Genomic DNA, 25,994 nt, shown 5'->3' with positions numbered 1-25,994 from the left:
AGCAAGCAGAAAGACCTTTCCTTAAATTTAATAAAGCAGAAAATGCAATCCTTTTTATTTTGAACAATAAATAACACCTTACATTACAGTGACATTCAAAAGCCAGCATGCAAGGCCAGTAATCTCAGAACTTTGGGAGGCTGAAGTGGGTGGATTACTGGAGACCAGGAGGTCAAGATGAGCCTGGGCAACATAGCAAAACCCAGCCTCTACAAAAAATACAAAAATTAGCTAGGAATGGTGGTGTGTGCCTGTAGTCCCAGCTCTTTGGGAGGCTGAGGTGGGGAAACAACTTGAGCTTGGGAAGTCAAGGCTGTAGTGAGCCAAGATCGTGCCACTGCACTCCAGCCGGGGCATCAGAGTGAGACTCTGTCTTAAAAAAGAAAAAGAAAAAAAGAAAAAGAAAGAAAGAAAAAGCCAGCATGCTCTCTTAGCTCTGCCTATTGCCAAAATATTCCTTCAGCAGTAAGGTGCCACTTCCATATTCGTGATTGCAAAAGGAAGCTAATTAAAATGAGTTTTTTTAAAAAAACATCCTGGGAATTCAAAATAATTAATGTGTTGCTTTAAAAAATGAGAAGTGATGAATCTCGATGTTAAGGAGTCGACGTGTTTACCTCATCAATATTTCACAGGTGTATTGCTATGAAAATATAAGAAATTATCTACTGCTGGCCTTCCCAGAATTCCCTTTCATTCTTTTTCAGAATCTCTTATCAATTGTTTCCCCGTCCTTAAGGTGTTTCCAGAGAAATTTCTTTAAATGATTCTGCTTTCTACATGGAAGGTATTCTAACTGACATTTCTATTTCTACTATGAAATCTGCTCTAGGAAAGTTTTAAACTCATGCATATGGGGAGAAGATGGCTGTGTCTTAATGAGAAATTAGATCATCCTGCCTAAGCCTCTATCAGCAGGCTGTCTGGAATCTACTGAGCTATTTTATCGGAGAAAGTCTTCCAGCAAGATGGTTTATGTGCATGCTGTTAAAGGAGTGAACCTCTCAGTGAAGTCGCAGTTATCTTGACCCATGACCGGAGAGGAGCCAAACAAATTAGGCCTGGCCAACAACTGTCTCCTGCAAGGCTGGGAACAGCCACAGCTTCAGCAAAGAGAAGGGTCCTCAACCTTCCCTCCTCTGTTTGTGGTGCAAGGATTGATAAAAGGAGTCCCTGAAGGAAGCAGCACTTTGAATATTTCTCTTCAAAACATATCTCTACCATGTCTGAGAGTGTTCCTTACAGGACTGTTATACCAGAAGGCCCATGTCTACTGGATGCTCCATAAACCCAGAAAAAGGAGCACATGTACTGGTATTCTAAGAATATGACAGATTTTTTTTTAGAAACGTAATGTAAGAAACACACATATATATACAAACATGCATAAATATGTATGTGTATGTATGTATACACATATGTAGAGAGAGGGAGAGAGAAATTAATTGAGTGATCAATTCATTCAAGAAAAATAAATTAGAAATATCGTCAAATGTCCATCAGGAGAATGGTGAAGCAAATGATGGCGTATTTATATAATGGAGAAAAATCGGAAAAAAAATTGTAAGCATGCCTACTATATGTCAGGTGTTTTCACATTATCTTCTTTAATTCTCTCTGCCAATTATCCTTTCAGGTAAGAATCATTATCCCCAATTTACAGAAGACTAAATGAAAAGCCCATAAAAGGTATTAATAAGTTGCCTTGGGTCATGAAGCTGGTAAAGAGCAAAGCTGAGATCCATATCCAGGAGTTTTAACTTCCTGCCTAGTGTTTCTCCCACTGCATCCATCTCTCCCCCAAGATCTATATGTGAACTAGGTCAATCAATGGAATTGTAAGTATAAAATAATAGTAAACAGAAAGCAAATCATAATGTAGATGTATTGATTTTAATGACATGAAATTTTATATGTACTGAAAATAATGATAACCAGGAGACTGACAGAAAAAAAACCTGAAATTAAAATCATCACAATTTGTTCTTCCTATCAAGTTGCCTAAGCACTCAAGAAAATCACCAAAATTAGCTCCTCAATGCGTCCCTGTTCCAAGCTAACTAGAGTTAAGAAAACTCTGTTAAAGCTGAATGTGGCTGGGCCAGGTTAAGATAGAGAAATACCTCATCCTTTCTAAAACACCCAGCTCCTTCAGAGCCAAAGTGACTGGCAGAGGGATGGAGTGTATCAAAGGATGGAATTTCTGTAAGTTAAAAAGCTTTGAGAGCAAGTTCATATCTCGGCAGAAATCTCCTTTTCTTAAAATTAGCGCTTATACCATATAACATTCTTTGAATTCTTCCTTCAAACAAAATAATTTAATTGAGGGAGATTCTCTTTCCTAGAGAGCATCTATCACCTGCAGTCAAAGAGAAATACTTTATAACCTTCCCTTCTAGTTCCTCTCCTCAGATTTGGGGGCTACACTGTTGCCTAACGGAGTGGCCAAAACCAAAGCATGAGTCTCATTGGGGCCTTCTCACATCATGCTGTAACTTGCAGAAATAACCAGGGGTGAGCGTTGAGTGTTGGCGCTCCCTCCTCCAAACAGTAACTGGGAATTCACAAGAATAACCGTCTTTCCAGAGACAAACTCAGAAAAGGCTCACCAAGTGTGCAGTCCTAGTGTGCTCAAATCCATGAGCTGAGAATTGAGCAAGATGCCACTTTTATCTTGCCCCTTGGTTCTTTCATTTTTATAATAGGCAGTTATGTATGTCTTCTAATTCAGCAAAAGAATGAAATGTTGACAAAGGTTTTCTGAGATTGTTTTTAAAAAGAAAATAGCCTATAAATACAATTCATACTGGTGTCAGTTTCTTTATGAAAAGTATTTCCTATTAACAAAAAACATGGAAATCCAGTTCCCCAACTGGTTTCCCTTAAAACCTCTGTTTTGTTTTAAAGTTACATAATAATAACCTCCCTTGGTTCTCTTTTGTTTTAAAACTCCCACCTATTTGCTCTCTTCTTTTGTCTTGACTACTACTAATAAAGAATCCTGGTTCAAGAATCTAGGAAAATGCTTGAAACAACTACAATAGGATTAGCTCATAATATTATTAAATTTGAGAGTAGTAATTTGACCCATAATTGATTCGGATCTTCCTAACAACTACACAGAGAAAAAATCAGTTTGCTAACATGGCTGGTCTCATTATTGGCTTCCAGCTGCAGCCCCAAAGGTTTAATAAGGACATCTATTGACATTTTAAAAATATGCCAGCCACCCTATTAAAAGCTTTGTATGTATTATCTCATTTAGTCCTCACAAAAATTCTAAGAAGTAATTGTGAGGACTGTTATTGTTGTTCCCATTTTAGAGATGAAGAAACTAGGGCAAAGAGAAGCTGAGTAACTTGCCCAACATACATCATTCATCTAGTAAATTGGGAACTAGAGTCGAACCCCACATGGTCTGGCTCCAGAACCCATGGGACCACCACACCATCACTGGTACAGATTGCTATGGCCATTCAGTGGGCTCCTATATATCTGTAAGCCACTGATCCCAAACACAAACTCAAACTCACATCTCTCATCATTTTCACTGCTTCCCTGGTCCTCCCGAGTCTTCTGGCACACATTGCTAGCCTTCTTTTGATGTACACCAAGACATTGGTGTCTCGTCCTGAAGAGGGAGATATAAAACACCAACATTTAAAAAAAAAAAATACAGAGGCCCATTTGCCTTGCCCCTAAAGGAAATCTTCAGAGCACTGACAACTTTGTTAATAGTAGAATGAAGATCGAGTAAAGTGAAAGCACTTAGACTCCCAAAGGTCAAATCACGTGACTAATTACCTAATCCATGCTTTTGAGAGAGGATGTTGAATATTTGATAATAAATAAAATCATCTGCCACAAAGTGCTGCGAAAATGAACATACCCACAGTGTATATGGTTTACAAGCAGGAATTCCACATTCTTCAAGTGTGCATTCTTTTGGTAAAGATGCAGAGGTGAATCTCGGGTTGCATCCTGACGAACTATTTTTTTTTCATTCTTGACATTAAGTCTGGAGAAGCCTCATCTTGAACTTCTGCTTTATATTATTCTTTCCCTAACACTAGTGACATCATAATCATCTCCAGGTCCCCTAAGCAGTTGATTTTAGATGGCAATATAACACATTCCAGATATGACAATAGAGTATGCAACAAAATGAAAAACTACCCTAGTGTTAGAGGAAGAATTGACAAGCTAAATAGTTGTAACAACAGTCACTAAAATGACTCTTAAAAAGTACATTAACAACTTCTAATCTTAATCTTTTATTTAATTATATGTCTTGTTGGATATGTTTTCAGACCAATGAGAACATGCGTGTGTTTAATCCTCGATAAAAATTACCATCTTTGAGAAAAATATGACACACCTGTTATAGATTAAGTACATGTATAATATGCAGCTATTAAAAGATGTTAAGACCAAAGTCCTAACATTTCAAGACTTAAACAATGAGAACAAGATGTGTGCTGAAAATCTGCCAAGTACCTACAAATTATTTTTAAAATGTGATTATATTTTTGGATAGATTTAGGCAACAGGTTGAAAGGATTTAATTTAGAGAAGAAAAGAAAGAAAATTAATGTTATATTATAGGTTATGTAATTTTATGTATTGATTTCCATTTAGTTCACAAAATACACATTTACTACATGTCTTCGAAATGCACTGCATTACACTAAAATACTTTTTTATTAAAAAGTGAGACATAGATGGTCATTAGAGACTTTATTAGCATATATACGCTGCAGAATAAAAATAAAAACCTAGGAATTGATGTGGTACATGTGAGGACATACTCATGTATATGCAGGCTGCAATGCAAAGATTTTGCTGGCACCTTAGTTACGGGGACTAATGCAGTCAGTTTCTACACCAAACCCAAGTTTAACATTAACATTTAATTTTATAATCTCAAATATGAAGGAGATGCATCCCTACTCTCTAAGTTTCAGGAGGGAGAGACTAAGTGAGAAACAAATAACTGTGAATTTTGGTTGCACCATGGAAATACTCTCAAATTTTGGTTGAACCATGGAAATACTTACTCTCTTACCACAAGGACTGCTAAATTTCTGCTTAAACAACAAACAAACTGATGAGTCAAGGGGCTCAGGGAATTCCAGAAATGATTTCGTTGTTTTGTTTCTATACTGTTCCCCCACGAAATGTCATTGACTTTCAGTTTAGTATACTGAAGTGAAAGGTCTCAGATTTTAAAGAGTTATCTTAAATTTAAAAAGGCATTTTTTGGGGGGTTTAAAAAGGCATTATTTTAATATAAAAAAGATAAAGAACTAGGAGCTCATGGCTCTTTCTCTCTGGAAGCCAATACCAATATTTCTTATGTAAGAGATAAATGCTGATACAATCACCAATAACTTATATTCTTAATTGTCCTATTTCAATTCATATTGTAGAAGATCTATAAGATAAAACCTTTGCTAACACTATGGCTAATTTAAATCCTATTTCCCATCTAGGTTTTAAAGTTGTGAGCAGAAGCAACTGATGAACAGAAATATGTAAGAACTCAGGAGGGAAAAAGGTTACCATTAAAGGTTACTGCCATTTATTTCTGGGGTTAGGAATCTATGGGCAGGAAAGAGAATGTGAATATAAACAGTAATGAAGCTGTAAGTTAATTATTTACTAACTGCACTTATAGGAAGAAGAAAATTAGTAAAAACAAAGCAGAAGCCAATATTTTCTCTTGTCTGGGAGAATCATATTTTGAACTGGACTAAAAATTTGCTCTGATTAATAATTTTTACAATTCTGATCCCCCAATGCATCAACCTGCAGGAAACCTTACTATGTTGGGCTTCATACTGGGATCCATGATGTTGTAGCTGCTGAGAGCGTCGGTAACAGCCATCTCCAGCCTTCAGGGCCTGCTTAAATAGTTTTTCTGCTTCAGCAATGGTTGTTGCTTCCTCTTCAGCCAAGAGAATATAAGCAGTTGCACACCTGTTCATTCAGATAATAGCCACCATCAATTACAAAGCCAATGACATGGTAATAGACCGTAGGAGCTCATGCAGAAAGGCAAGGAGTTACGCCAAAACATGCAGAGTGGCCAACTGGTTCATGCACCCCTGTTTGTAGTTGCTGACACAAAATAATGGTACAAAAGAAACATCTGTATTTTAGCTTGAGAGGTAGGATGTGTAGTAGCGTTAAGAGCATGGGGCTCACATATGGACTTCACCCTTTATTAGTGTGTCACTTTGGGCAAGTTCTTACTCTGCCTCCCTGATGGAGAACAACATGGAATCTTTGTTCACAGTGTTGTTGTGAAGGTTAAGTAAGGTGATGCATGTAAAGTGCTCAGTACAGTAGCCAGCATGTGGTTAAGTACTCATTAAATGTCAGCTAGTGATGGTGATGGTAACAGCTGTTATTAAATAGTTGCTTCCAACACTCAAAGTTAGAGGTGCTATATACAGGTTTACTTCTGTTAACTAAACACAGATTATCTTCAATCTAAGGATTTCTTCAGAATAAGAAATCCGTTAAATCAAGTTACTCACTGAAAAAAAAACCACAGTGCTTCAACATCTCTTTACAGTTAGCACTGATTTTCTGCTTCAGAGAACATTGGAAGAACCTACAAGTAGTGTTATTTCTGAAGAACTCAAAATCTGACTCAGCCACAGTAGCTAACAAGTTAAATCTCATGCCTTCAACAACAATAGCTACCACTTGTTGCTCAGTATATATTAAGCACTGTACCAGGCACTTAACATATATCATCTCATATAATCTTTTCAACAACCCTCTAAGGTGGGAAGCCAAAAGGATAATTAATGAACATGGGGAGTTCTTGGGAATTTAAACTTTCCAAAGCATATGAGGAACAACCCACTGCCAAAGAAAGGGAGCGTAATAGGGAAGTGGTGAGGCTGTAACAGACCACACAGGTCCTGCACCCATCCTTTCACTCTCCTTCCCCACTGCCTCACTTGTGGCCATTACCCTACTTATTTCCATCAGACCACAAGAGAGAAAATAAACAGAAAGTAAAACCAAATGTTACTTTTACTGTCTACAAACTGCAATAGCCAGCTAGGAAAAGGAGGCTGAACTTCACAGCTAATGTAAGGGCTGGGGCTACTAGTTAATCAGCCTTAGGAAGGGTCTGTAATGTCTTTAGCCAATCTCTCTAATTTCAGGCAGGAACCATCAATGGGGCTTTAAATAATGTGGTGAGGTAGGGAGAAAAATGCCCAGAAAAACAGCTATAAAACCAATTTCTACAGATGGCAGCATCCATGACTTGGAAAGAACCATAATGATGCTGAAACTATCCAAGTGATTCACTGGAGAAAATAACTGGGACAGGCATCAGAAGAAATGCTTAAGGCTTCAGATGCCAACATATAAATATGAGGCAAGGGTAATGAAGTGAAAATTGAGATTGTAATACTGAGTGGTAGATACAGTATCAGAGGAATTAGCTATAAGACCGTAGTTGTTGGGCTGGGAACCCAAGAATGGTTGGGGCTAGCTTGCTTGCTTTGCTTATTTGTATTTCAAATGGTATTCTTAGGAGGAGAGGCAGAGTAGCACTACTGGCCAAGAAACATACATCTATGTGGAAACGCATGAGTTTGGGGTAGAAACATGCTAAGAGCTTGTGAGTGAAGGAAAAAGGAGAGAGCAATAGAAGTGCTAATGGTTGGGGAGTACAGAACAGACTGCTCAGCTCGATGGAAGATATAGATGATGCATCCTTGTCACAACACAATACACATACAGAAGCAAGAAAGTGTGGTGATGGGGGTGTCAACCATCCAGATATCCACTAGAAGTCTCATTTGGTTAGAAGTAGGGCACCCAACAGGTTCTTGACTTACTTTGGTAACAATTTTATCTCCCAGATGGTAGAGGAAGCAATTAGGGGAACTTCAACTCTGGACCTAATTCTGACCAAGAAGAAAAAAATAGTTGGTAAAATGAAAATTGATAGGAACATTCAGAGAGAGTCACTATGTCATTTCAGAGTTCAGGGTAATCAAAGAGGGGAAGGTGGACTTCAAAAACTTCAAAGAAAAGAGGCATGATTCAATGGCATGAGATTCAGAAGGAAAAATGGTTTAAGAGGGTTGAGCAGCTTCCAAATGTTCAACTGTAACTGCAATCACAAATGATCCTCTCAGGAAGAAAAGAGGGGTGGCACTTAAGTAACCAATACGGCTTCACAGAGATTTCTCCCAGGTCAGATTTTTAAAGGACATATTTTAAAAGATGGAAAGAGGGCATGTAATGATGGTCTATAAGAGAGTGGAATGAGCTTATAAGAATAATGTCAGGAGAGCTACAATTCCAAATTAGCTGAAGCTTGCAAAAATAATAATAATAATTATAAAGACAAAATAAAATACTAAAGACAACCATTTATTCCCTATTTTAAAATTATGTTTAAGGCCCTATAACCATCCCCATGTCACAAAAGCAAATAAGTAAAAAAAAGACAAACAACATAATAACATCAAAACAAGGAAGGTTTATTGTTAACAGCAGTAGATAATAAAGAAAAAGCAAAACTCTCCCCCTCCTATTTTGTTCCTGGCTTCTCTATCAAGGAGAATGACTGTCAGACTGAAAAAGGGAGAAGAAATTAAACTCCAAAATGGGTAAAAAGATGTAAGATAGCAAATAATTGATCCATTCTAAATGAATTACTGGACTGGATGGGCAAATCCCAGGAAACCGAAAGACCTTGTAGGCAGGCTATGGAATTGCTCTCTGTGGATAGTTGAGGAATCACAAAGAATGGAGAGGTGCTAGAAGATGAGATGATAAATGTAGCATAAATTTTCAAAAAGGGGAAGAAGGCAGACTTCCCAAACTACAGAACACAGTGATTTGGAAAGATATTCTAATGGATTATTAAAGGGATGGTCTCCAAGCACGTTAAAAAGAAAGTAGTGACCACTAGAAGCCAGCTTAAATTCACTAAGAATAAATAAATCAGATTGTGCTAGCTTAATTTACTCTAATAGATTTACTATAAATTTAAGATCCATAGCTACAATTGGCATTCTTAAGATCCAAATGGAGAAATATGGGCTGAGTCACAGTATAACTGGGTGGCTTAGTAATTGAGTGAACAATACAAAAGATGGTGATTCATGAAGACATGAACCTGGAGGGTAGTTTCTATGTCATGTCACAGGGCTCTATTCCTGGCCCTCATATTTTTCTCAGAAATATGGATGACACACAGAAGGCAGGCATATCGAATTTATAGATGACAAGAAACTGGAAAATAAATATGTTGCATGACAGAATCAGAAACCATAGATCAACTGGTTACAATGGCAGGATTTTCAACTCTCACGACAATCTTTTTTTTTTTTCCCTAAGACCTCTGAAGAAGATTCTGTAACCTTCTTCAGAAAAATCATAAAATAGTTTAACAATGACCACTTGGCAAGGATAGTGTTGAGGTGATTCAAGTACCAGATGAGTGGTTGAGCTAAGTGACCTTTAAGGTCTCTGCCAACCCTGAGTTTTTATGACTCCAACTTTAAGTATCTTTCTCATTTTCTGAGATCTCCAGAAGAGATTTCCCAGCCTTCCTTGGTAACCCATGGAATGTTTAACAACACTCAAGACAGCATTTCCTCTTATCTTTGTCTTAATCTTGAAGTATTTTCTAAAATTTTTTTTAAACCTTATGTTGTTATCATGTTTTCCCCACTAGCAGAAGTTCTACTAGAAAATGTTCTAGTGCAGATGAGCATTCTACATCTGGAAAATTTTCCCTGTCAGAATGTTTTAGACATGTAAAGAATTGTATTTATTTTATATCCTCACAATATCCTAGGGATAGCCCTTCAAGAAATTAATTTAGGATCACAGCAAAGCCATTGAATTTCTAAAATGACTAAAACCACCTCCACATGGTGGCTGTCCTTCATTTAAAAAAAAACTTTTTTAAATAGAGTAGTAACTCCCCAAATAATCCTCCAGTTCAAATGCAGTTTAGTTTAAGTATCCTATCAATGGCAACTGAATATATTCAGCAAAGGATGAGATTTCCTTTTTAACAGCAAGATTTTCCCCCACTTACTCATTTATCTCCAAGGCTTCATGAGCTGCAGAAATCCTAGCTTGGGGGTTTCTCTCTCTCCAGGCTTTCTGCATTACTATTTAAGAAAAAGAGAAAAAACCAAGTCAATCAATATCTATAATTAGGTAGACTCAGTAGAGGACAAGCGCTAAATTAGGAGTGTCAGCTTAAATTACAAGAACATATTTCATTGCTAAGAGGGTTGGCCAAAATCTCCAAAGTCACATTAGTGTATTAATGTGCTATTCCACCGTATTTCAACTGCTGATAGCAAACCTTTTTTGTGCTCACAGAACTACAGGCTAAGGAAATCAAGAAAAGGCACTCTAACAGAGATTTTGCATGTCTTTTGCACATTAATGTCATTTGTTTTTGGAGAACATACATTATTTTACACATTTTGAGATGATATTGCTACCAACCTCTTCATTCACTTAGATACAACATAATTGGTCATTTTCCGAAGCACTTAACACAGATTCTTGGTGTTAGAACATTCTGAAACCATTTCAAGAATTATGCATGGGTCAGTAAAAAATGCTTAAGCTTTTGCTTAACATGTGTACTTATATCCCAAATTTACCTGCAAACCTAGCTTTTATACATCAGAGCAGTTTCTGAACACATGGTGGGAAGCTCAATGGGAATATTTACTGTACCATGATGTTTCTACCATAGCAAAGAGTACCATTTTAGAAAGGAGTAACAATCTCCTTATTTATTTTATAAATTTGTATTTTATAAATTATTTTAGAGTGTGTAGAGGTTCCCTTTCAAAAACATTTTTTCACCTATTTACTTTGAATAAGTTTTATAATACAAAAAACTTCAGTTGAATTATTTGAAACTCAAGTAATATAAAATACACACTAAACAAAGTATTTTCTCAGATGGAACACACATCTGGCCTCCAATAGCCAAGGCCATGATCCTATTCAATGCTAGTTAACCTATAAATAGGCAAATAAAAGTCACTAAAATATATTCATTAATCATCTGAATCCAGTAAATTCCAATTTCCTTTGAATATCATAAAGGAGATAAGGTCTTCATGCTAACTCAACCAAGAACTTCATTAGCTTCATATAAGATTTATATTTCTTTAAAATACATAAAACCAACTTTGATATATTTTTAAAAATCATGATTCAAATTATTATGAGGGGACTCATTTCTACATCAATACTTCATTGTGATAAAGGTTTACTTAATTATCAGAGTTCTGGGTTCTTATTAGTCAATCAACAATTTAATATTTTATTCATTGGAGTTTTACAGAACGGATATTCTAAAAGCAGAAATCTTGACACTTAAGCCAAAAAGCCCTCCCATTCAGAAGGATGTATGGATTTTTCATACTTGCATCTGCGGGACGCAGATGGTCCGAGTCACAAGTAAAGAATGTCTGGTGGTCCTGGGCAGAGAGATTCATGTCATAGTAAGTAAGAGGCTCTCGTCCTGTCACCCAAGTATACCTGCAAAGGAGAAATAAGATGATTAGACACTTTTGAGAGAGAAAAGCAAGATCTATAAAATATTAAGCTGCAGAGGCGTTGAAATATAGACCATTAACTGAATACTAAAATAGCTTTGTTAATGAATAAAAAAATATTTTTAAAAATCATCTTATTCTCCCTTCAGGAATTATATCAGTCAAAAGAAATAAACATTTTCCCCTGTGTTTTTGTCTTAAAATTTACTAGCCATTGCTAATGAAAACCTTCCCTAATTCGTATTATGAATAGACACTTTCCTAAAGCTATGAAAATTCTAATTTGCCTAATTACTTTGCTAAACTAAATTCCAACATAACTTCTGTGACATCTCTACAACCATATTCCAGGTAAGCTTCAAAATGTTTTCAATGTATAGTATATATCAAAAAGAATAACTGTTAATACAAAAACTCTAAAAACTACACATTTTTGTACATTATCCAAAATCTAGTGCTAAAATATTTATAAAACAGAAAAATCAAAACATTTGAAGATAGTATTAAAAAATGGATGCACTACATAGACTGTTACAATGACCCCTAAATGAACCAACAAAAACATTTGCTGCCGTCTTTGCTCTCTGAACCAGACCCATTTGTTTCCCAAGCTGTCAAAATGCTTACCGATTATATTCAGCACCCCTAAATAAATTTAGTGGATTTCGCCACACTTTGCATTCTGCAACAAAGAGAAATATGAAAATGTTACACGTAAGTTCAGTGACACTACAAGCTAATTAATTCAGTAAAACACCCTTCCTGGCCATTTGATAAGATAATTCTATTCTCTGTCCTTTACATGGGAAGCAATGTGGAAAAACTCTGGGTGGTTAATCACAAAATGTGGCTCAGGCTCCGGGACTTTGGAAAGTTTTGCCTAATCTCTCTGGGCCTGAGTTTCCTCACTTGCCAAATCAAGACGCATGCCAAAATCAGCTAGTTCATAACTCCTAAAATTATTTCAAGAGGTCCAAACTGATTCTATGAATTTACTTCTAAAACCTTATAGATAAAAGTAGAGGCAGAAGTAAAACTATTTTCTGTTAGTGTAAAACATATCTCACAATAACGTTGTACATGACAAGACAAACTATAGAATATAATATGCAAAGAGCCTTATAGTCTTAATTTGGGTTCATGCTAACAGTGATTTTATGATAATTTACCAGTTTGCTTTTCCCTTACAGGAAAGGAATAAGAAAATTAATAAGATTACCATATTGTAGGAAGAAATGCAATTAAAAGAAATTGTCTCAAAGCATTTTAATATCATTTACTTGCATAGATACATATACTAATCATCATACTAATATCATAATGTTAGCACATCCTAATAGATCATACCTTTTCATTATACCAGGACCACAGAAATTTAGAACAAAAGGACTTTAACTTAGAAAAGCCAACCATTAGCTTTAAGACTGTGTTATAATGGTAAGCATATGACTAATAAACTACAATTCTTTTAAAACAGTCTATGATTAAGACTTTGTACTGATTCAGAATACTAAATTTTAGACGAATAAGATTTTATTATTAAAAAATCAGTTAATAGTATTCAAAACATCTATGTGCGTGTGTAACCAGCAAAAATCACATCCAACAACATATGTACGAAAAAGTGAGCAATTATTGCAGAAATCCAAAGGACATTAAAGGCCATATGGTGATTCATTAGGATTCTACCCTCAGTCCTGTACATTCAACGTCCATCCATCCACTGAGCATTAATTTGAGCAACCACTGGAAGAAATAAGTAAACCATCAATTTCAACACAGTGTGATAATGGAAAACACAAAGCACTCTGGAAACACGTGTGTAATCTCAATAAACATTTGTTAAAATAGTAAAGGATATACACATAACAGGAATACATGTTTTCATTTAAAGAAGATGCACTTATTTCTAAATTAGGGCAGGATTCCACTTAAAATTTACACAATATTTATAAATAATGGTCCTAAATTTTTTGTCACTTAGCTTAACTCGCCATTTAGAAAATGATCTTTGACCACTTAATTTAGCATCTCTGAATTTTGTTCTTGAGGAACTGAGATTTGATGGCTGTCACTTCATATGGCATTAACTAGAAAATTATACTTCCTGTAATTATTTTTTCTCCCCTTAGAGGAATCACTAACACCTTGACTCCAGATCACGGCTTGAAACACACTGGTGAGCCCAATAACCATAATCCCTGCCCTTATGGCTATTATAACTACCTGGACCTCACCACTGCCAACCCCTGCTCAGAGAATCTCTTTTAAGATTCAAAGTGCTCTTCTTAAAGCTTCACGAATATTGCAAGATTTGTATCTAGCATAAAATAAACATGAATATAGATTTATGGATAAGGATCCTCGTGGTAGAATTATTTACTATAAAACAAGGACATTTGGGGAGATGCTTCTCCTCCACTGAATTTCATCTAAAATATTAGTAAAAAGTCTATGGCAAATATTTTGTCTCCAACAAATACATTATTATACTACCTGGAAGGATAAGCACTGTTTAAACATCAATTGACAAATTACAAAGAAAACTGTTTTCAATTAAAATTTCAACTCTATTATATATCAGATGCAATTGAAATTATTTCTAAACAAAAAATAATTCCAAAGATAAATCATGTATATACCTAAAGTATTCACTGAGCAGTATCTCAAGATGCTCTTTATTTAGGAAGTGTCACAATATAGCCAGCAGGGGGTGCAGCAAACATTGTGAAATATTGCTTTTATGACTTCCATTAGAGAACTGAGCTTAAAAAGAAATCTGTGTTAACATTGGTGTCATATATGTATGCTGTATTCAGTTAACTATCCCTAAAACTTAGAAAAAAGGATCTAAGTAATTGTAACAGATGTAAACTGTTCTAAGTGAGAATAAAACATGTAAATGAAGAAGTACCTAAGAAATGTCTTCATTAGTTATGCCCTTTAAATTGAAGGTGCAAGACAGGTAAATTTTTATTTTAAGAAACAAGCAACCTAGAGGTCAAACATGAGCACATGTCAAAGTTGTGCTTTAAAATTAGGCCACAGCTATGTTAATTTCTTCTTTGTCCCTCTGTTCCATAATCTTATCTTGACCGCATAAAACTCAGTCTAGAATCACTCTAGGGAACATACCTCATAAATATCAGGCTGCCTGATGGTTTAGTGATAGAGACAAAGGATGTAAACGCCAAGTATATTAGAATATGAAGATTTAAGTCAGGAAATTTTGTACTAGAGCACAAATTTTAGTGGCAAAGGATTTTAAAAAGATGTGAAAAACATTGGCTAAGATAATCACTTTCAACACATCCATTAGATTTTGATGAGTTTACCCTCATTGAGACTATTAGACAGCAGCCCGAAAGGTCCTTGACATGTAGCATTTTGCAATTTTCCTGAGGGAAATATTTGAAATGCAAGCACTGAATGGCCTGGATATAAAAGAGTCACTCAGCTAGTGAGTAAGCCTGGCTGACCACAAAGGCATACCTCCAAGTGACTGCCATTCTCCACAATCATATTTGTAGAGAAATCAGTTCATCTGGGCACACTGCCAAATGGCTGTCCTCTGACCTGACATTTCCACATGACCTCATTTAATGCTCAAATGACTCTACGCAGTAGACATTACTGCTATTCCCATGTTTGCAGATTAAGATACTAAGACATAGGAAAGTTAAACAACTTGCCCAAGGTCACACACAGAAGATTAGGACCACATCTGTCTGACCCCAGAGCCCGAGCTGTCAACCACTGGCAATCCTGCCACTGAACTGTTCCTACAGTGTTAGGTTAATGTCACTTCAGCAATAATGTCATCCACTGCAGTACAGAATTTTACTAAAATTATTATTTTAATTGCTTAATAATTATGTTTATCTTGGTTTATACACCTCATAGAGGTTCTGGACAAGGTCAATTCAATTTTTTAAAGTGCTTAAGAACTTGGATCGTGAAGTAAGACTACCCAGGTTATCCGCCATGTGACCCTGGACAGACGACTTCACCTTGCTATACCTCAGCTCCCTTAACTATAAAAGAGAGATAATAATGATATCTGCTTCCTGGGGCTATTGTGAGGATTACAAGAGATAATATCATATAAAGCTGATAGCAGACAAGAGTGTTACTATTAATGGAACCAAATGGTTTCCTACCAATAAAATCATTTGTTCTAGTGTTACGAAAATTTGGGATTGGGCCGGGCGCGGTGGCTCACGCTTGTAATCCCAGCACTTTGGGAGGCCGAGGCGGGTGGATCACGAGGTCAGGAGATCGAGACCACGGTGAAACCCCGTCTCTACTAAAAAATACAAAAAATTAGCCGGGCGTGGTGGCGGGCGCCTGTAGTCCCAGCTACTCAGAGAGGCTGAGGCAGGAGAATGGTGTGAACCCGGCAGGCGGAGCTTGCAGTGAGCCGAGATTGCGCCACTGCACTCCAGCCTGGGCAACAGAGCGAGACTCCATCTCAAAAAAAAAAAAAAAAAAAAAAATTTTTGAGATTGACGAAGGTCTTAAATATATTTTTTTACTCTACCTGAATTTCTACATCGCCACTGTTTTTCTTTATTATCTGAATTTAATCAGCGCTTAAATTGCTCTGGCCATGTAATAAAATTTAATTCAGAATTTAGAATATATATTTATATAGAATTATTAAAATTATTTAGAATTTGGAATATACACATATATATATATATATCTCATGAAGATTAAAAGAGATTAAAAGGAGATGATTTGTGACAGGAAGCCAAGTGACTATCCAGTTTGTTTAAAGATCTAGTTCTATGCAAGAGGCTATTAAAGTATCTCAGAGAATTTAAACTTGACTTTGGCAGGGATATTTTTCATGTGACAGAGCACTCTCCACTTTTCCCATTATCCTGAAGAAGGTAAACACTGCAAACCTTTGTCTTTATGGCATCTTACTTGAGAACAAGGCAAATTATCAAACAGATGTTCCATAAACTCAAATTCAGAATGTTACTGGGCCCTTTTAAATCCCTATTCATCATCAGCTCATAAACTAAGCTGAATTAAGAAACAGTAGTGAGAAACATGGTGATGTGGCGGAATACATAAACAGGGTTTATCAGAAACTGCATATCTGAGAGGAAAACAGAAGTTTAGCTCCCAAATAAAGCAAAACCAGTGGAATGGACACAAATGCTAACTGCAGCCAAACAATCTGAAGTTTGACTTTAGTAAGAAACTGTATAATTAACTACATTTCTCCACTGGCCCACAGATAAAGATCACTGCAAATTTTGAGTAAGTCTGCATTCAGGCTACTTTGTACAAATCCAGAAGTTTAAAAATATATGCACAATCTGCCTGTAACCATAACAACCTTTCTCACTCCTCACTCCACCACCCCCATCCCAAGTAGTTGTTAGGTAGGCCATGTTTTTCAGCTTTTATTCAAAACAAATTATTCCTTAAGGAAAGAGCTACACTGAATTTTCATATAGAACAATGTTTATAACTGATATTTCCCATTTATTCTTAGTTTTTTCAATGATTTTCTCAAATAATTAATAAAATACCATTACACTGCCTTTGCCAACATCATGAGACTTTGTGAGCCATGTTATATTTCATGTACAATTCAGCAAAGGGCCATCTTATGATGCTCCAAGAAAATCAATAGATTCGCCCTTCTGTTATTAAGGCAATAGTCATTTTATTATTATGAAGGCAATGGGAATTTTTAAACAAGTTTAAGAAAATACACTGATAACCCTCAGCTTTGGACCTTCTTGATACTTAGCATTTGAAATGAGACCATGAAATAGAAAGTGATTAAAAGTAGAAATAAATTCAGACAATGTACCTTTTTAGTATTTTTTTATTCAAAAATAAAAATAACCACACACACAAAAAAAAAACAGAAACAGACAATGGTATTATTTCAGTGGTATCTGGCACTTCCAAACTAGCATACATGTTTGTTTAGCTGAGTCAGCCAAATATCAGAAGCCTAAATGTCAAGAAGTGGGCAGATGGAGACCTAAATATACTTAGACAAGTTAATTTCCATTTTTCTAAGGATAACTATTTGAACACTGTTATGACACCAGAAAATAAATGCTGTTATCTATTATACAAGAAATGAATGGAAATATAGAATGCATAGTAGGCACTCAGTAAATACTAGTACATATTAATATTAAATGAATACTAGTAGATAATATTATCATTGAATTAGTAATAATATCCAAAAGCTCAGTCTTAGCCAAGTAAAAAATACAAACAAAAGTGATAATTTCCACAGGTTATCCTCAGTGAATGAATTCATTTCTTCCATGATAATTGCAGAATCCTCTGTCTAACTAGATCTGATCACATCACTCCTCTGCTTAAAAGGTATCATTGGTTCCCATTCCACTGAAGATAAGGCCCATGTTCCAGTCTCCTTGGCACAGCATGAGCTGCCAGCCGACTTCGGCTTCTGTCACAATCCAGTCCCTTTCCCATATGTCCTGTTTTCTAGACACATGAAGCCAATTTTTATTTCTTGAACATGCCATGTTTCTCATGATGCTCTGCCTACAAGTCTCCCTTTTCCCTTATTCATTTGTCCAAATCACTATCTAAATCAAATGTCACCTCCCGGGAAGCCTTCTCTGATAGTCTATACACTATCTACTTCTGTTAATCTTTAATATTTTTACCTTTAGCAACACTTATAAAATTGCATTATAATTTTTAAGGCACGGCTTTATTTCTAGCCTCTTGCAGTGTCCTGCTTCTTTGAAACTCAATGAATCAACGCATGAGCGCGTGCAAGGCCTGTACTTGCTCCTCTTATAAAACAGGTGGGAAAAATTTCCTAGCTCAGTCTCTTTGTCAACTCAGTAAACATTTTCTAAGTACTTCTTATGAACCTGGTCTCGTATAGGGTTTTATGAATATGATTTTTTTAAAGGCAAAGTTCTTATCCCCATGAAAAACTCTGTCTATTGAAGGAGACAAGTGGTAAGTGCTCTGGTTGCATGAGGAAAACATACAAATCTAAGGAAAACAAAGGAGGAGATCCTGACCCAAGCTAGGAAAAGTAGTTTGCTCCTTTAAGGAGAGAGCCACCAGTTCTAAAACTTGAAGGATAAAGAAGAAGAAATTCAAAAAGCCACATTAGGTTTTTTTCTTCCTCTCTAGAATAACCCATCCACATTTCATAACTGTCTAACCAGGTTATAAGAATCAAGGATCAGGGTATATATAAATTCTGTTCCATATTTTAAGTCAATACTCTTTTAACAGACTCTGCCAGCTAGCTATGAGTAGTACTGGGCACCTCTTGATACAATTTATTTTATCCTAAAGGGTACACATATAAAAGATGGCATTGCCCAGCCACGTAACAAAATTGTCTGAGACTTTGTAAACTTATCCACTTTGTGAAAGGAAAAGAGACCTCAGCAAAGCAAAACATTAACCAGCTAGTATAATAAATGCTGTTTATTATTCTAATGAGGAATCTTGATCATTCAGTCACCAGGCATGAGCAGTGATGGATAACTGCTACCACTTTGCATTGGCTGTGAATATCCCATAGATTAATTGTGCTCTTGACTTGAGTTACTATAGCCTTTGAATGACAAAGAACATTGTAGAAAATTAACAAATTGAAAACAGAAACCCTCCTCATTCGAGATCATTCTTTATAGTGAATACATTTATATTTTCATTGAAGTTTCCCTTCTCTCTCTACTTGATCTAAATCTCTTGACATCATTTCTCAATGCAATGAAGAGTTCATACGCTTCCCATTGTTCGTATTATTTTGCTGTCTCTCTTAGTGGATGCCTTGATTAAGCCTTATTCTTTATATGAATGTTGATGCTATTCTCAGTGCTGTAACAGCGGCTTTGTTTCAAAGAAATAGTAGACACTGCAAGATGCTAGAGATACTACAATAAAGCCATACTTTAAAAATTACAATGTAATTTGATGTGTTGCTAAAGGTAAAAATATTAAAGATTAACAGAAGTACAGAGATAGTGTACAGACTATCAGAGAAGCTTCCCGGGAGGTGACATTTGATTTGGATAGTGATTTGGACAGATGAATAAGGGAAAAGGGAGACTTGTAGGCAGAGCGTCATGAGAAACATGGCATGTTCAAGAAATAAAAATTGGCTTCATGTGACTAGAAAACAGGACATATGGGAAAGGGACTGGATTGTGACAGAAGCCAAAGTTGCCAAGCAGCTCATGCCGTGCTAAGGAATCTGGAATCTGGGCCTTATCTTCAGTGGAATGGGAACCAATGATACCTTTTAAGCAGAGGAGTGATGTGATCAGATCTAGTTAGACAGAGGATTCTGCAATTATCATAGAAGAAAATGAATCTATTCACTGAGGTTTGAGAAACTATGGACAAGGAAGCTATAGCATCAGGTTGGGAACACTGACCTAAATGACCATTGGTTAAGTCAAATGGGAAAAAATAACATTAGCCTGGCACAGTGGCTCGCACCTGTAGTCCCAGCGCTTTGGGAGGCCAAGGCGGGCAGATTACTTGAGCCCAAGAGTTTGAGACCAGCCTAGACAACATAGCAAAACCCCATCTCTACAAAAGATACAAAAATTAGCCAGGCATGGTGGTGCACACCTGTGGTCTCAGCTACTTGCTAGGCTGAGAGGTAGGAGGATCACCCAAGCATAAGAGGTGAAGACTGCAGTGAGCCGAGATCATGCCACTGCACTCCAGCCTGGGTGACAGAGCAAGACTCTCACATAAAAAAAAAGAGGGTAAAATTAATAAGCATTTCCTTTCCCTAGGATGTTTATACCCTCCTCCTCTGATACAGGTTGTCAACTCCATGAGAAAATGAACTGCATTTTTCTCTGAAGCCTAATGTTTAAATAACAACATTCTTACTCTCTTAGTATGAGTAACAATAATAATTTAGTAAGAGTAAGCAAATATTGCAAACTGAAGGAAATTCCATACCTGAGACACTTTGCCTATTGGAATCTGAGTCCCCATTACTGGAATTAGAATTGTTGGAAGAGTTGTTGTCAACCCCTCCCAGAAGGGGGCGCAAGTGGCTTACTGAGACTTGTTCAATGAATGAAGTTCCATATTTGCGAAAATACCACCATTCAAATATCTAGAACAGAAAAATAAGCTTGTTTATGGTCCCTGTTATCATTTATGACTTCTGTACACATGCCCATAAAACATGTTACATTTACTAATTCCACCTTAAGTACATTTTATTTCAAAAACTGTTTATTCTAAAAATTAGATTTTAATAAAATTAATAATAACATTTAAAATTCTCAATGTGGTTTTCTCTGCTTAATGCTAGTTTCAAAAAACTATAACATCAATCATGGATAAAAGAACACTGTTAAGAACTGCTCAATATAATTTTTCTCCAAATTTATATATAATATTCAAATAACAAAATCACCACAGCTGAAAGACAATTCCGGAAATGTATATAAATAAGTCAGTTTTTGAAATACGGCGTATGAATATTCCAGTTCTTTGCACTTTATATTCTGATAAAAACCATACCTCTGTAAAATGCTTAAGAGAAAAATTGGGGTGGGGGCGGGGCAGGAAGGAGCGGGGGTGCTTGGTAAGATCTCCTTAAGGAAATACTGGTTTCACAGAACAAAAGAATGAGCTGTATCCCATTTCCCACATGGATAGCACCCAGCCACTGAGGTTCAGCATTATTCCACTTGCAGATAAGTGCTTTATAAACACAAGCATCTGTTGTATACCATTAATGTTTCCTAGTTCACAAGCCTACTAACTGTTATGCACTGTGAATTACAAAAGGGAAAAGAAATAACTTTCAGTAATGAAAGAACAATGATGCTTACATGATTAGACTGAAGTCAGGACCTCCTAAGCACTGGAAAAGCAAGTGACCTCCCCCAACCCTTCTTACCTGGGCCTCTCTACAGTGAACACTTCCTACCACTGCTCAAAGCGGTTCTCTCCCACATCTTTGCCTCTCCTCCCTGATTGGGGGTTTCCTTAGGCAGTCACAAATCATTCCACAGAAGAAATTTAAGAATCAATCATATCCCAGAGTCTCATAGGATAGCTACATTTTCATAACATAAAATGTGCAACTAACATAGAACTACCTTTACCCTTTCTTATTCCATAAAAACAAGATTATCTACTCTGGAATGGACTTTGGGCTATAATTTTAAAACTGATGTTTTCTCTGTTTTGTTCTATTAAAGATTTCTAAAAAGATATAAGGAACATTTATGAATGACCAGAAGGAAGTATCATTCAAATGAAATGTTTCCAATCCTATAATAGGGCACCTTGATTTAATCCCAGGGAGTTACTCTTTCTGACTATAGGTTGAGTATCCCTTAAATGAAATGCTTGGAACCAGAAATGTTTTGGATTTTGAATATTTTTACATTTTGGAATATGTGTATCACACTGGCTGAGCATCCCCAATCCAAACATCCAAAATCCAAAATGCTCCTATGAGCACTTCCTTTGAGTGTCAGGTCAACACTCAAAAAGTTTCAGATTTTGGAGCACTTAAGATTTCGGATTTTCAGATTTTTAAAGTGCTCAACCTATCATGAATTATCACATAAAACATCCAAGTATTTTCTCTGGGCAGAGAGGGGAGAACACACTATCAAGTTAAGAAAGGACAAGACTAATCTGTAACATTTGGAATCACTAGGAATGGGATTTTGCATAAAGGAAGAAAGCTCAGGAATGATAAATTTACACACCGTGGATCTAGAAGGGAGTCTATAACCCCAGGTGAGTTATTATCTGAATGTCGGTGTCTTCAACTGTAAGTGGAAATCATGTTTATTACTTATCTCAAGGGTCCTGAATTTCCATACTAACCCCATGTAAGACACTTAAGTCAGTGCCTGCTGCAGTTAGTTTTCAAAAGTAATAGCAAAGCTGCCATTTACTATGTCAACGATGCTCATCCCTCCCATGGGCAGCACACCTCACATGCTGCCATGAGGCACCCCTCTTTATGCCAGTCTATAATTCAGGTTACTACAGCATTTGCCTGTTACTAGACAGTTGGTAGAAAGTACTGGAAATCGTCATGACAAAGGGTACTGCTCACTGTACAATCCTGACCACTCAACAAGGCCCTCAATAGATTCATGGCTTTGCCTTTACTAGAAGAGAAGTAAGACTCCAAAGGACCCAGAAAATTCTGTGCCCCAAGTCATTTTTCTGCTTTCTATATTGTGCTGCTGGAGCACCTGCCAGTCCTTAGTTCATTGATTCCATCACACAGCACTACATGTTCCACACCAATCACAAGCAGTGCTCCAGGATTACAGACTTGGCCCCTGCCACTACAAGTCTATGTCACAGATCCATAGTACCTCTCACAGACTCCTGGCATGCCTGTACCCGTCACACACACACAAACCCTGGGTTTCTTCAGATTTCTCAGTTCTTCCAGCAGAACCATAAAGTGTCAGCGCTAAAAAGGACATTAAAGGACTATGTAGAGTCCACTTAGAGATGCAGAATGAGAACTACCCATCAAGGTACAATGAACTGACCAAAGTCACGGAGCTAATTAAATAGTCACTTAGCCTGAAGCCCCTACTGTCTGTCACTATATTACCAAGGCCCTATAACAAGATTTTTATAGCTCCCTTGCCTCATGTAAACAGACAGATGTAGCCTATCATTCCTTTTTTCAAATCTTTACTTCCAAGTGCCCTCTGACACTGTCCCTCTGTGCTTTCCTAGTTATAAAAACCAATTCAGAAGTAGTAGTCTATCAAATGGGACCAGATTATTTATCCTTAGGTTAAAAACGACTCGTATTAACTGCACATTTGCTTTGTAATAGGTGATAGACCTTCCATCCAGTATTTCTAATGCAGTAATAATAGACCTCAGTAAAGACTGGGTTATTCATGCAGCTGTTTGGGGAGGAAAAGAAAGGCCTTCTCAGGTCTGTCATATCACTGCAATAGTACATCCCCTACTGTGTACAGAGAACACAAGCATAAAGATGGACCTCAGCTGTGTACAGGGCACACTAGAATAAAAAAGGACCCCATCCTTCCAATAAATACTGAACGAACAACTAGGAAAGAAAGAAGGGAAGAACTCAAAGCCTTCTGAAACTTCAAACAGTGTCCTCATCTAGGGCCTTAACATAAAAGTCTTTCCCTTATCCTGAAACATGTCAGGCTTTGGGCGAGCACCTCACAGTATTTTAAAAGAGCTGCACGGATCCAAATGGGCAGATGGTGTTATTTAATGCACACATATTTGGTGTCACTTTGAATTCTTTTCCCTGGTGCATACCTACAATGCAAACAGCAAAGCTCTCATAAACAAATTTAGATTTTAAAAGCACTTCTTGGACTTGCTAGTAGCTCAGTGGGCCTGTCACAGTGGAACAAAACAGTTTTTGGTCTGACAGATAACCAAAAAATTAAAATATAAATATGCATTTCATAGTCTTAAACACTTAACCTCCCCTGCGCTTTTTTCCTATTCATGCTCCAACCCCGAGAGGGTCAAGTAAGATGAGAACTAAAAAGTATCAAGCGGGTTTGGGATTTAGGAAGTCAACAGGGACCTTACCATTTAGTTTAAAGGTAAAACCCCTTTAAACTAGATAGCTGGGCTATGTGACCTTGGTTGCTTTTCTTGATTCCTTGGGGCTTAGTTTTCTAATGTGCAAAATAAGATCACTGTAAGCATTCAGTTGATGTTGGATGAAGAGATGGAGAGAGAAAGGGAGGGATGAATAGAAGACTGAATGGAAGGATAGCTGGAAGGTTGACTGGATGGATGATAAGGGCTGGCCTGGTTGATATAACGGGAGATTGTCTAAATAAACAGAAGGATCAATAAAAGGTTTTGTGTTCATTTTGTTTTTTATGAAAAAGAGAGGTTCACACATATTTGTGTTAGGGGAAAAAAATCCAGTGGAAAGAGAGAAACTGATGGTGGGAAAGAGTACAAATTACCCAGAGACATGATGCCAAGTAGGAAGCGCATCCATTCTGCCTCTAAAAAGTAACCTACTGGCCGGGCGCGGTGCCTCATGCCTGTAATCCCAACACTTTGGGAGGCTGAGGCAGGCAGATCACCTGAGGTCAGGAGTTCAAGACCAGCCTGGCCAACATGGTGAAACCCTGTCTCTACAAAAATATAAAAATTGGCCAGGCGTGGTGGTGGGCGCCTGTCATCCCAGCTACTTGGGTGGCTGAGGCAGGAGAATTGCTTGAACCTGGGAGGCGGAAGTTGCAATGAGCTGAGATCGCAGGACTGAGACTCCGTCTCAAAAAAAAAAAAAAAAAAGTAACGTACCACTTCTCACTTCTTGCTCTAAGATAGGAAGAAAGAAAGAAGAATGAATAGGGGGAGACATTCTATTTTGGAAAGTAGAGTGTGATATGAGCTGTTTCCCAGGTTAGAAGGCAATAACCGGATAAAAACTGGGTGACACTGATCTCAGAGGAGGTGCAGGTTAGGTTTGTCTTCTGGGAATAAGGGAGGTGGGGATGGAATTGGGAATGAGAGGGCTGAGGAAGTGGTTTGGACCTATATCTTACACGGCAGAAGGGCCAGAAGCTATACTTGGGGCCCAGATCATATTTAAAACAAAGATCCATTTGGCAAGGACCCAGTTACCAATGCCCAGTGAGCTCCTTCATTATTATTTGACAGAAGCAGAGAGGATAACCAAGGAGCACTGGGGCTGGGAGCTGGGGGCAGAGACCCAGGTTTCCAGCTGGCCTAAGCTTCAAACTTGTCTCATGTTTACCTGCAGGGAATAAAAATCTGACAAAGGAACAATAAACAAGGCCTTTCCATCAATCTTGCAGACCTAAAAGTAGACTCTTTGTTCAGATGCCTAGATTCTTCCTATCCAATAAGTCCTCCTCTTCTTTTGAATTGCATATTCTATACATAAAATACTTCATGTGTCAGGAATTTTCCTATGCCCTATTATCACACTCAAAAATGCCTCCAGATTTCCACACAGCAAAAGCTTAGTAATTCCACACCAACACCATTAAACCCATGGGAAATAGAAAGATGTCAAAGCTTGAAAATGGCTAAGTGCTTCTTAAGAATTAAAGTAGATAATGATGTCACAGGAGGATAGATACAGTGATGGTAGAGACTGAAGAAGGAATATGAAACTTTATGGCAGTCTACTCCTAGATAGAAAGATTGCCAAATCAACACCTGCTCCAAGTCTTCAAAAATATATCTGGTGGTAAACAGTTTTTTTTTTTGGCAAAAGGGATTATCTGGGCTTAAGAAGATAAACCCAGGCAGTTGGCATGTGTTACAGTAATACCTGTAACATTTTTAGTTTCTTTTTTGATCCTAAAGTATATTCTTTTTACCATATTGACTCTTTCAAAGTCCTTCCTAATTCCTCATGACAGA

General features: G+C 37.0%; 1 protein-coding gene and 1 long non-coding RNA gene across 12 annotated transcripts in view; one reads left to right on the top strand and one right to left on the bottom strand.

Annotated features, from left to right (window-relative positions):
• Positions 1-25,994, bottom strand: part of ST7 (suppression of tumorigenicity 7) — a 278,014-nt gene that overhangs the window by 87,969 nt on the left and 164,051 nt on the right. For 7 of the 11 annotated variants that reach the window (XM_032761526.2, XM_032761540.2, XM_032761533.2 and 4 more), the window contains 7 exons: positions 20,544-20,703; positions 12,210-12,264; positions 11,450-11,565; positions 10,091-10,166; positions 7,869-7,937; positions 5,825-5,979; positions 3,534-3,631 (listed from right to left, as the gene is read on the bottom strand). In XM_032761526.2, coding sequence (XP_032617417.1) covers positions 3,534-3,631; positions 5,825-5,979; positions 7,869-7,937; positions 10,091-10,166; positions 11,450-11,565; positions 12,210-12,264; positions 20,544-20,703 — 729 coding nt within the window. The remainder of the gene's footprint in view (positions 1-3,533; positions 3,632-5,824; positions 5,980-7,868; positions 7,938-10,090; positions 10,167-11,449; positions 11,566-12,209; positions 12,265-20,543; positions 20,704-25,994) is intronic. The other 4 variants (XM_032761527.2, XM_032761542.2, XM_032761537.2 and 1 more) reach the window with 1 other exon arrangement.
• Positions 1-25,994, top strand: part of LOC116814279 (uncharacterized) — a 32,005-nt gene that overhangs the window by 4,042 nt on the left and 1,969 nt on the right. The window contains exons 3-5 of the long non-coding RNA XR_004371218.2: positions 11,369-11,528; positions 13,715-13,761; positions 22,270-22,352. This is a non-coding gene — a long non-coding RNA (uncharacterized LOC116814279). The remainder of the gene's footprint in view (positions 1-11,368; positions 11,529-13,714; positions 13,762-22,269; positions 22,353-25,994) is intronic.

The sequence above is a fragment of the Hylobates moloch genome, unplaced genomic scaffold (assembly GCF_009828535.3).
Source record: "Hylobates moloch isolate HMO894 unplaced genomic scaffold, HMol_V3 SCAFFOLD_1, whole genome shotgun sequence".
Taxonomy (NCBI): domain Eukaryota; kingdom Metazoa; phylum Chordata; class Mammalia; order Primates; family Hylobatidae; genus Hylobates; species Hylobates moloch.
Note: the sequence above shows the minus strand (reverse complement) of the source record. Positions and strands in the feature narration are given on the sequence as shown.